The sequence below is a fragment of the Zeus faber genome (genome assembly GCF_960531495.2).
Source record: "Zeus faber genome assembly, chromosome: 1".
Classification (NCBI taxonomy): Eukaryota; Metazoa; Chordata; class Actinopteri; order Zeiformes; family Zeidae; genus Zeus; species Zeus faber.
The window spans coordinates 62,836,046-62,848,674 of record NC_137193.1 but is presented as its reverse complement, the minus strand read 5'-3'; the positions used below and the strand labels follow the sequence as shown (position 1 = coordinate 62,848,674).

At 42.2% G+C, this 12,629-nt stretch overlaps 1 protein-coding gene across 1 annotated transcript in view; it reads left to right on the top strand.

The window, feature by feature from the left end:
- Positions 1–2,679, top strand: part of LOC307228553 (discs large homolog 1-like protein) — a gene marked incomplete at both ends in the record, with an annotated part of 127,746 nt that extends 125,067 nt beyond the window's left edge. Inside the window, 3 exons of the mRNA XM_079998244.1 lie at positions 1,632–1,741; positions 1,898–1,989; positions 2,573–2,679. Of these exons, the coding sequence (XP_079854370.1) occupies positions 1,632–1,741; positions 1,898–1,989; positions 2,573–2,679 (309 nt within the window). The remainder of the gene's footprint in view (positions 1–1,631; positions 1,742–1,897; positions 1,990–2,572) is intronic.
- Between the last annotated feature and the right edge of the window lie 9,950 nt (positions 2,680–12,629).

The window sequence follows — 12,629 nt, the reverse complement described above, 5'->3', positions numbered from 1 at the left end:
TTAGTTGTTTTATTTGGAGGAACGAGGCATGGCTCTCCGTGTGCACCGATGGCGGAGAGCCGTTTCCAGACGCGGACAATTCACACATTATATTTATGATTCACCTTATTTATAATTACTCATTGAAATGTTATCGCTGCACATTTTGTAAGCTTCTATCTGTTTTATCCGTTATTGTAATGCACACTGACTAAAAAAAAAAATTAATAAATGACTGCTCCACTTGAAGCATCTCAGTCGACTCCAATGTCCGTATTGAATTCTCCACTACCCAGGGAAACTATCCTATAACTATACTATGTCAATAATCCTGTGTTCGAAAGCTCTCACTGAATTTGGTGCCAATTTAGAAAACACTTTCATTTCAATAGTATACAGTATGTGGCCATAATCCACACATCTTTTCCCTTCCTCCCAGACGATGCAGCATTTCAAATATGGCTTAGGAATGGTCCTTTTTTAGCGACCTATTTGGGGATGGTACTTTTGCCTCTTTTGAAATTCTCCAACATGACCATAATTTACCAAAACACACTTATACCTCCAGGCCCGTTGCTTCGCCAATGTACAACTACTCGTTTCCTTCCCTGCAGCAAAGAGCATGTTAGACACCATATTGGACTGGGATCCATATACCAAGGGAAATGTTTCTAAAATATATAAGATTATCCAAGTTAATAGTACACCTTCATTGGACAAAACAAAATCAGCCTGGAGCAGGATTTTCACATCAAGCTCACTGAAGACATATGGAAATACTCCCATTTACACCACCTCCCTTCACTATTCAAAGCGTCATTTCTCGAGAGAAAAAACTGTCCAAATTCTATTCCAATGTTGATCCTACTTGTATTAGGCGCCACCTGAAGCCAGACACAGTTTGGCAAATGTTTTGGGAATGCCCATCTTTGACTACATTTTGGGATTGTACCTTCTTATATATTTGTTATAAAACAATTGAGCCCAACCCAATTACTGCTATTTGTGGGGTTCCCAGTGAGGGAGTAGACATCACTACATCCCAAGCTAACTCTATAGCATTTGCCTCACGTCAGAAACTTGACGCTTGGCCCCCCTTTAAAGAATTAATTCTTACTCTTTCTGACTTATTCATAGACACCATAGCAAATCTCTTCCCTCTCAATTAACTACCTTTTTATCTAAGTATTAGGACTGGGAATAGGTGATGCTTTAATCACTCAAGACAATTTAGCTGGAATAAGTGTTCTATTCATGTGGCACTGAAGCTGTTTGTTTGCTAAAAGAAAGTACTCTTACCTATGTCTGTCTGTATCTAAATATTGTGCTGAGATATGTGGATATGTGTTTTTACATGTGTATATGTACATATTGTATGTGTATATACTGTATGCTGTATATCTATGTATATGTATGCATGTTTATGTGTGTATGTATGTACTGTATATATACCTTTGTACTAGCTGTCTGATTATTGAATGGTTCCAATTTTAACAATTTCCAATTTTTGGTGTGTGTTTCATATGTGAATACAATTAATGTGACTGCAGGGAAAAACCATGTTTTAGAAGAACGTTTAATGAAGTCAAATTAATTTCTTCCTGCTTCTTCCTCTCGCTCCCTGTTAATTTCTGTCCTTCTCTGTCTCGCAGGGTAAACACTGCATATTGGACGTATCAGGAAATGCTATTAAGCGCCTACAGATGGCCAGCTTGCACCCCATTGCTGTCTTCATCAGACCGCACAGCGTAAACAACATTTTGTAAGTCACGTTGGCAAAAAAATAATTTTTAAATCCAACATTACAAACATATAACGTACCCAGTGAAAAGATAAAATTACCAAAAAAAAAGAGTTTCACAGACAAATAGTATTTAAAAACTGTGAAAGATGCCCACTCTGCTTCATGTCCCTCCAGAGAGATGAACAAGCGTCTGACCGAGGAGCAAGGGAGGAAGATCTACGACCGAGCCGTCAAACTGGAGCACGAGTTCACCGAGTACTTCACCGGTAGGTCGAAAATCCAGTTTGGATGATTTTTAGAATATTTGACTACATTTGACCTTTGACGACGTTCACCAGAAGATTCTATATAATTGCTGTGTGGAGAACAAAGATTTTTCCTCTCTCCGCTCTCCATTGACAAACTATGTCAGAAAGAGACAGAAAGTTCTTACGAGGACTTCCCTATCACTTTATCATCCAAAGAACATCCTGTGTAGTTGCTGTGTAGAGAACAAAGATTTTCAGTTTCTCTGTTCTCTATTGACTTGCACTGCTTTCACAAATGCAGTCTCAAAGGATGTATGATTTTGAGAAAGACAGAAAGTTCTACAAAGACTTCTGAATCACTTTATTTTGATTGTCCACAGTTAATACTTGACCCCGTCTCAGCTGACCAGTTGAGTCTTGAACTTTATGAAACCTCCAGAACTAGAAGCGCAGGCCTTTTTTACTTACTGACTTACGGACTAGCACATCGCAACGCCTTCTGTATACTTTTGTCATGACTAATGGTCCTTTAGGGAGTTCAAGGATGTTTTTCACATGTCTCTCTCTCTCTCCCTCTCTCTCTCCATCTCTCTCACACCAGCTATAGTCCAGGGCTCGTCCCTAGAGGAGGTGTACTCTCAGGTGAAACAGATCATTGAAGAGCAGTCTGGTCCTTATATCTGGGTTCCGACGAAGGAGCGCCTCTAAACATACACACACACACACCTGCCCAGATGTGTATCAACAGCACATACACACACATACACATACACACACACACACACACACACACACACACACAAACACTCAGATGTACACAACACACAAGTGTTGATTAGAAAAAAACTGAAAAATACTATACTTACTCTATGCGGAAATAAGAAATGAAAACGGTAAACAGACACACACACACCACATATTTACGGCAACACACACCGTACCCTATACGAACACAACCTGACGCAGTTGGACCAAGCTCGGACTATCTGGGATGGCCATGGGAGAAGCAGACGTACGTCCAAGCAGCCGCCAGCCGGGTCTTTCTAGAGCTCAGTTCCTTAATGTTTAAGGAGGCGAGTCAGGGGTACCGCAGATTTCCTTCTTTCTTTCATTCTTTCATTCTTCTTATCCTCCTGGTCATTGTTGTTGTTTTTTTTTATATTATCGACAGGCTAATGCATTCGTGTATGGATTCGTAATTGATATTATTGTCACTGAGAGGCAGGACTTTTTGCACGCTGTAGCTTTTGACGAGCATGTTTTCACAGGACGGGACTCTGATTTGACCCCCCCCCTCTCTTTCTCGCTGTCCGCCTTCCCTTACTGCATAGTCTCAAGTTCCCATGTTCTCTCTCTCTCTCTTTTTCTCTCTCTCTCTCTCCCCCTCCTTCACTGTCTGTGGAATCATCATAGATCCGAAGGGAAAACACGAGTGCCCCACATGTTTTGGCATCCACGGCCAACAACGAGAACAGTACACTAACTTTGTCGTTGCGTAGCAAGCGAATAATCACAAGCAAATTCAGTGTTTCTTCATCAAACTAGCCGAAAAACTCTGAAACTTTCTCAGTCTTAAGTTACTTTTCCCCAATTTAGCCCGTAGACTGACACCCAAACAGACAACATCGAAAACCAGTTCCTCTCATCCGATCCCAGCAGTTTATTTAACTAGGATGATGGATCCTTAAAATGTTTCTCAGTATATCGCCACTTTTTCACTGTTGAGTTCAGACGAGCTCTGACTGTCAATTTCGACTTCACAAAAGACATCCGAATAGACTGTCTCTGAAACACCTGAACGCCCCATCACCCTTATCTGTAACCTTATCCAGAGTTGTGTTTTTCAACACAAATTTAGCAATATAAAATGAAGGCCCATTTGTCCACGCTTTGCCCAAAAACACTTTTTCAGCTCGACTCCGAAGTTCAGATAAGCGAGGCTCAGAAAAAAAGGGGGGGTTTTGCTGTACATCGAATTTATCCACCGCAGTGGAGCGGGTCTAAAGGGTCGGAGTACAGTCTTAGTACAGCTGGTGTGTCGGCGTGAGGTAATTCAAGGGGAGCTTTCACACCTAAGCGTGCGGATGCCAATAATGGGAAATGTTGGCTGTGAATTCTGGATCAAAACTTGTCAGTCTTGTAAACGCGATAGAATCATAGAGCAAAGTGAGAACGAAACCAGGGCCCCCACTATGGGGTGTTATAGCCACAATACATCTTTGTCTCGAACCTCAAAGCCTGTTACATAAAGGACACCAAAGCGTATTAAAGGTAAAAAAAAGGGGGAGATTTTATTGTAACAAAACACACGAGAAGAGTTGGGAGGTCTGGCCAGAGCCAAACAGAACCAATGGAGGGACACGCGCCAAGACCAAGCTCCTTGTGCTTTTAGTTAAAATACTGAAACAAAGAAAAATAACTAAACGTACAAAAAAAGAATTGAATTATTTCCCCTCTTAGTATAGCTGGTGTTTGGTGGTGTTTTTCCAAATAATTCATACATGTGCATTAAAGGCTAGAGACAATATGTTAAAATGTAGACACACTTTTAGTGAGGCGTTGTGCTTGAGGGGATTTGGAACAAAACAGGAAACAACTAACAAACAACAACAACAAACAATGCGAGAAAGGAACTGCATCAGCGGACTGTCTAGATGTGAAGACGCCCGAAAGATCCCCTTGCCTTTTATTCCGCCATCCCTCATCCTCCTCCATGCCAGTGTATCGTCCTATATCTCCACTTATCATCAACATCTTCGTCATCATCATCATAGTATTTATAGGTTTGTTTGCCCCCCCCCCTTCTGTAACTGCACTTAATAAGCCTTTGTTTGTGTGGAGAGCATCTTAGTATGTGGGCTATGCGCCCATCTGAGCAGCCAGGTGTCCAGGATTCAGTAACGCTCAATATTCCCGGCAGAGATTTCAGTGAGTTGTTGTAGCAGCCAACGCAAGGACTTATGGGTGAAAACAAAAAACTGGATAGACCAACAACGGAGCCTCCATCTTCGATAGCACAAATAACACTTGGAATGTAAGCATTGTGATTATATCCGCCCACGCGTCCACAACACAAACTACCGAGATGCTTTTGGTAGCACTGCCACTGTACAAAATCCCCTTCTGAACGCACCTCCCCACACACTCCTTTATTAGCCCAACACTCAGTAACTCAACCCGAACTTGACAGCAGGCCAGAGCCATGTCAGAGGAACGATCTCTCTTTAGAAAAATAATAATAAAAATCATATCTTCACAGAATAACATTGGTCCTGGAGAAAAACAATGTCTCCTGTGTGTCTTTGGTGTGGGTCCAGAAATCTGCCTGTTAGGTTTAACTACCCAGTGCAAATACACTAACATATTAAAAGGTAGATTATACACCAATCAGCCACAATTAAAACCACCATTAATAACCACTAATATTGTGTATCTCCCCCTCGTGCCGCTAAAACAGCGCTGACCCATCAAGGCATGGACTCTAGAAAATCCCTGAAGGTGTCCTGTGCTATCTGGCACTAAGACATTAGCAGCAGATCCTGTAAGTGCTGTAATTTGCGAGGTGGCGTCTCTATGTATTGGGCTTGTTGTTCCAGCACATCCCACGGAAGTTCGATCGGATCGGACCCTAACCCCGCCCATCCACAAACGTGATTCATCAGACCAGGCCACCTTCTTCCATTGCTCCATGGTCCAGTTCTGATGCTCACGTGTCCATTGTAGGCGGTGGACAGGGGTCAGCATGGGCACTCTGACCAGTCTGTGGCGACACAGCCCCATACGCAGCACGCTGTGATGCACTGTGTGTTCTGACACCGTTCTATCATAGCCAGCATTACTTTTTTTAGCAATTTGTGCTAAAGTTGCTCTTCTGTGGGATCCCACAAGATGGGCTAGACTTCGTTTCCCCCGTGCATCAATGAGCCCATGGGCGCCCATGACCCTGTCGCCGGTTCACCGGTTGTCCTTCCTTGGACCACTTTTGGTAGGTACTAACAACTGCATACCGGGAACACCCCACAAAACCTGCCGTCTTGGAGATGTGCTGACCCTGACGTCTAGCCATCACAATTTGGCCCCAGTCAAAGTGGCTCAGATCCTTACGCTTGCCCATTTTTCCTGCTTCCAACACATCAACTTCAAGAACTGACTATTCACTTGCTGCCTAATATATCCCACCCCTTGACAGGTGCCACTGGAACACGATGAGCAATTGTTGTTTTTGACTTCGCCTGTCAGTGGTTTTAGTGTTGTGGCTGATCAGTGTATATATCTAACATATTACGATATTTAACCCTGCCCAAACTGCCTATTTTGGTTTTAAAAAAAAGTATTTTTATTGAGATGTATTGAAATAAAAAAAAATCTACTGGTCACCAGGGAATCTTATTCTGTCTGCATTGTGAAACCTGTATGAATGTGAATATTCTATAATTCATGTAAATATGAATATATTTTCCTTTACATTCACCTCTACTGCTGCCTTGTGTTGGTGTCTTGTTTGCCTTTCATGTTTTTCATTTGTCATTTTCTCTTGTTCACACCTTGACTGAACAGACAAAGGAGCTCAAATAATTCCATTTTGACAAACGTTCATGGGCAACATGAGTTCCATACTTACTTATCATATTTATCAGGTAAAACTGACAATTGATTTAGATTACAATTGTGTTAATTTACTGGTTTGGTCATATGTGTACATCAAACAGTAATCATCATTCATAGAACCGTATACGTAACCTTACGATTTGATAGTGTGGAAAATACACTGGAAAATACACTGAGCACTGCTGAAAAGGATTTTAGCTTTATTACATTTAAACATAATCATTATTCTACAACAGTAGAACCCTGTATAACCAAACCAGCTTTAACCCTTCCCCACCAATAACGCCAGTCACTTACTATGCAATGGCATCTGCAAAGCGCAAAAGAAAATGTCTAATGTCAAATGCGTTAATGAGCGACCTAACTGATCCAAACATACTATCGGATGTTTACATGTTTGTTTCTGAAAAATGAAAGGCTACTGAGTTGACTTCATGTTTATGCATTATGCTGTGAGTTAATAACATAGGCTATTCATATGCTCAGTATAAATAAACCTCTTGGACTGATTGGGACCGGTTTTCATGTATATTCTTTGGTGATTCTGTAATCCAGGCAGTCTTCCAAAATGACCATCGTTCCGATGGGGGGGTTGGATAAACAAGGTTCTACTGTAATTGCTTTGGTCAATCACAACATTGATAACCAAGTCTCTTGCTGAGATGAAATGTCTAACATTTAGCTCAGAGGTAAAGATTGATAAATGTATCCACACCTCGTGAGACCGAGAGGCCAGCAGGCACTGAATAGCGATCACACTTTTAAATTAAGGAGACATTGACATGCACACTTGCCCTGTTTTACTCTCAGTATTACATTTTCATAGAAGTTCTCGTCGTCACATGCGAAGAGGGACATCTCAAAGTTGTCCAGCCTATAGATGAGAAGAAAATTCCATGAGTGAGATTTTTTAAGAGAGGTGTCTTCCAAGGTCACAGATGACACACTCGTCATCTGGCCAATGCATTTGGATCGGGACACCTAGGAACCCTTGGTTTGATAACCCGAGAGGTTCTAAAGCAGAGGACTCAACCTCTAATTACAATCTACTGAATTACACTCCAGAGATTGATAAATTTCTTGGCGACCAAGATTCAAGATTCAAGATTTTTATTTGTCACATACATATACATACTTCCATACATATATGCAGTGAAATGTAATGCAACGCACCCGGTGATAGCACACAATAAGTCCTAGGAAAAAGTACAAAAATAAAATAAAATAAAAAGTAGAAAATTCCTTTCTAATAGACCGACTAACTGACTCCTAAAACGTAATACAGTAAGTGGAATACTTATAGAATAAGATAAAAAATATATAGAATAAAATACAATAAAAAATAAATTGAAATAAAATGGAATAGGTTGAAGGAATATGGCTATGTATATACAGATATGTGCATTTAAAGTGGCATGTGAATTAAAGTGGCATGTGAATGTGAATAGTGTGAGGTAGTGTTTGGGATAATACAGCACAGTATACAACAGTACGGCGCAGCAATACGGCATCACGAACAACCCTGAACAGTGACACAGTATGCGGTACAGTATGCTACATACAGTACAGTAGGTAGTGGAGCCTAGTGCATGGCTCAGTTAGGACCCCTGGTGAGGTCAGCGTTGACAGTTCTGATGGCTTGAGGGAAGAAACTCCGTCTCAGTCTCTCTGTTCTCGCTGCGTGACTGCGGAGGCGCTTGCCTGACCGCAGCAGCTGAAACAGTCCGTTGTTGGGGTGATGAGGATCCTTCATGATCCTACGGGCTCTGCTACTACAACTCCTGGTGTATAACTCCTGCAAGGGGGGGAGGGTAGTTCCAGTGGTACGTTCAGCTGAACGCACCACCCTCTGCAGGGCCCGCCTGTCCTGGGCAGTACAGTTCCCAAACCAGGCAGTGATGTTGCCTGTCAGGATGCTCTCCACTGCTCCAGAGTAGAAGGACTTGAGGATCCTCACCGAGACCTGGAATTTCCTCAGCTGCCTGAGGTGGTAGAGACGCTGCCTCGCCTTTCTCACCAGAGTGTCTGTGTGAACAGTCCATGTTAAGTCCTCTGTGATGTGGACTCCCAGATATCTGAAGCTGCTCACCCTATCGACAGAAGTCCCATTAATCCACAAGGGCGCGTGCGTCCTCGATTGTGATCCACGCCTAAAGTCCACAATCAGCTCCTTGGTTTTGCTGACGTTCAGGTGTAGGCTGTTGTCCTGGCACCAGAGTGACAGGTCAGCCACCTCCTCGCGGTAGGCCTTCTCATCGCAGTCGGTGATCAGGCCCACGACCACGGTGTCGTCAGCACTGATCACTGTTTTAAAGTCACGTTAAAAGATATCAAACATGTAGAACCTAAGTACATACACAAGGCAAGATATGAGTGACATAAATAACAAAAATAATAGGCTTCATTCCCAAACACCGCACAAATCTGGGCTTTTATCGTGCAGACTGCAATAACCCGGAGCTACAACTCAGTGACCAGACCAACCACTCCCTCCAGAGTCCACCTCACAACCAAGACCTCTCCACCATGGACATCCAGGTAATTATTGTAAATATGAAAAAAAAGGTAAATACATCAAATTCCCTAAAAACAAATAGATTCTGTCAATAAATAATATATTTAATTCAGGAAGGCATTCAACCCCTAAGAAGCCATCAAACTATTAAGTAAAAAGAAAAGAGGCTGACAGCTGAACCAAGCATGGTTTGGCTCCTTAAAAACATTTCACTGCATACTGTACAGTGTAATATGTATGTGAAGGATAAATCTTTTGAATCTTTGAATTTAATCTAGGTCGTCATTCTCCATCAGTTACTGTACATGTCACCTTCAGCTTACACAGACTGCAGCGGAGCAGTTGGAGACAACCCTAGTGGCGTGTTCAGGGCCCTCCGGCACAGAGACACAGATGATAGGGGGTTGATAAGACCAGTTTATTGTAGCAATGAGGCTAGGTGGAATTAGCCAGGAGCAGATGGAACATGTCATGACACAGGGCTCCCATCCTGACTGAGTGTGTGGATGGGGTTTTTAAACCTGATGATCGTTAGCCCAACCAACGAGCATGAGGTGTGACGGCTCAAGCCATCCCATCCACCACAAACCCCTTAGAAGTTATGGTACCGTCCAATGATACGTTACTCTGGTGAATGAATACCTACTGTATTTTTAAAGGGACTAACCGTTCAAACAGGCGTGGTTGAGAGTTTAGAGAGTTTCAACCAGGCGTCTGGAGTGCTTAAGATAGATGAATTTTGAATCGAGTGAGAGGTCAGAAATCGTTGAATCACACAGTGGGTTGAAGTGGTTTGTGTGGTATATTCCCCAGACCTAGATCATATAAAAATATCTGGGGCTCGTATTAATTATTATTCAAAACATGACAACACACATAACATATTGCACTGTTAAAATTGTATTTCCATTGCAGCAAGTGGAACTTATCCATTATAAGAAAAGAATACTGCATCTTTAAATCTGCATATTAATCGCTCATTCAATTGCTCTGCAGTAATTTGTGACCCTCTTGTCTTCAATCAGAAATCAAGCATTGCGTTTGTTCACCTTTTAAAATATAAAATTATAATAAAACTTTTACCAGTCCTCCCTGTGTCAAAGTTAAAACAAGAAGCTCCAACTCATCAAAGTAGACAGGCTATAAAATGTTGCTACAGCTGCGACAGCATTGTGGTGCAACACATTGTCAGTTTACAGTAGTGTAAACCCATGTGTCAGGGTTAAAGGAAGATATTTGTCATTGCCCTGTGGAATTTCTTTCTTTAGTTCATTGAACAGCAGATGAACAGAAGTGTTTCTCAGCAGGCTGGACACAGATGGATCCATACACAGTAAATGGAACTGAATGGCTGCTGTAATAATGTCCTTGACTGAAGGGGGCTGCAATTGATAAGAGTCAAAATTAAAACTCTTTGGTGTTGGATGCTCCATGGTTTTCCTCTTCCAATATAGGAATGTGGAATTTTTTTTAGTATCTTTTAATTCTGCTAATGCAGGCCGATGGTAGGAAATTTAGAAAATCTACCACCAGAAAATCACCTAGATGATGGAGAATGAAGAGATCTCATGTGTTAGAGATCAATGATTCCCCCCCCCCCCCAATATTTCCTGGCACCTAACCCAATTGTATTCATGGGAAAACATGTGTAAAGGAGGGTCATCGACCCTCGAAAAAATTGCCCTGTTTTTACGAATTAACGAGATACGTATCTTTTTAATTCGGAAAAACAGACCTGTTGTGAAAAACTCGCTTTTTCAGGGCTTGTGCATGTAGTTTGAGTCTCTGATGGACCTTCTAACACACAAACTGTGAAATAAGACAACCCAGTCAGTTTTCTGTGAGCTGTATTTGTCAGAAAACATTCATTTGATTTAACAAGCCGTTCAGATTTCTGTCTCAGTCCTAAGTCACTTTGAGACTAGAAGACAACTGGCTGGAGAACTGGTAAACTACCAAGCACTGCTGCTCTCCCTAAGCATGGTTATGTTATGTTATGAGTATATAAAAAATAACTGTGCTGTGTGTTTCTTTCTAAAATTAAAAAGAAAAAAGGTTTGCGGTAGGTTGACTGTAGGCTGCACTGCGCAATCCGCGCGTCCCTTCTCCAAACAAAACCAATAAAAACCGTGTGTTTTTATTGTGGATGTATTTATTTTATTTATTTTCTTTTCTGGTGGTTCCTAATTGAATAAAACAAAAAGAGCCCTGCGCGGTGTCCCGGTGCAGTGTCCTGTGCAGTGCAACCAGCAGTGCAGCAGTGCCCTTGCTTTATGAAAGTCTGAGCAAACTTTTAAATGACGTCTTGTAGATATAATATCAGTGAAGATTCAGCAACTGGATTGTTTATTTCTCGCTCCAGTGCTATCAGGCCAAGCTGCTGGCGGAGCTGGCTGGCTTGGCCACAGTGAAGGAGGAGACACTGGTGGACGGTGCACTGCTACATTGTCCAGGCTACCGGGCATAGCATGGGCGCTAACGTGGCCCTAGATCTGAGTGGCGGAGATCTGGAGACATCTTGGATGAGTGGAGGTGGACCTGTTTGTGTCAAGAGAGATGACACAGTGCCCATTATGGTTTTCCTTGGTGGGGGACCAGCCCCCATTGGGTATAAAGGTGTTGGCCCAGTGGTGCGAGAAATGGGGACATGCCCCCTCCAACTGCCATATAGGACCAATATTGGAATCCCTACAGGGACTATTCGCGGAGGGAAAAGTGGCCTCTACACTTAAAGTCTAGAGTGGGGAGACACTTGTGAGTGGGGGGTACTTTATTATGTGGACCTCCCTCATGTGATCACCATACTGTCGTATGATGGTATACGGTCCCATGAGTAATAGATCGGCCCTTAGCAGCAAAAAGAGGAAGAGAAGAAGTGGGGCTGCAGTTATACATATATATACAGTATCTTCGATTGGATTACATGATCTGATGATCAGTCCAATGAGTAATAGATCTGGTCCCTTCTCAGGGAACCATAGTTGCCTTCTCAACCTAGACGTTATTGATGCATGTTAGAATGGCTAGAATGCATAATCTGAGTTGTATTTTCAGCAAAAAAATTCAAAGACATTTTTGGGGATCTCAGAGACCTATATTTACCTTTTGAAAAGGAGTGTGGCAGTTCCCCTGCCACACGTGGTATTTGAGTGGCTAAATTGGGACTAGCTCGGGTTCTTGCCGTGCTGCGATCCCAAGGCGTGTGCATTTTTGAAATTGTAGGAAATCCATTGAAATATTTCCTCATAATCCTTAATATGGAAACGTTCCGTTCTCTGCAGCAGAATTTTTTTTTAAGCAACTTCCAATTAATTTCACTGCTCGCTCTTGTACATTGGATCCTTGTCCTCTTCCAACATTCCCCTTTGGTCCAAAGGAGTTTTTGTTATCTGCACATTACTTCCATCATCATTGTCAGCTGACTGTGCAAACTCCTTCACCTCCTACAAGTCCAAGTACTTGGAACCATCTCCTCTGACTGGTGGTTCAAAGTACGACCGGTCGTAGAGTGGCAGTAATCAGAAGTTACATTTCC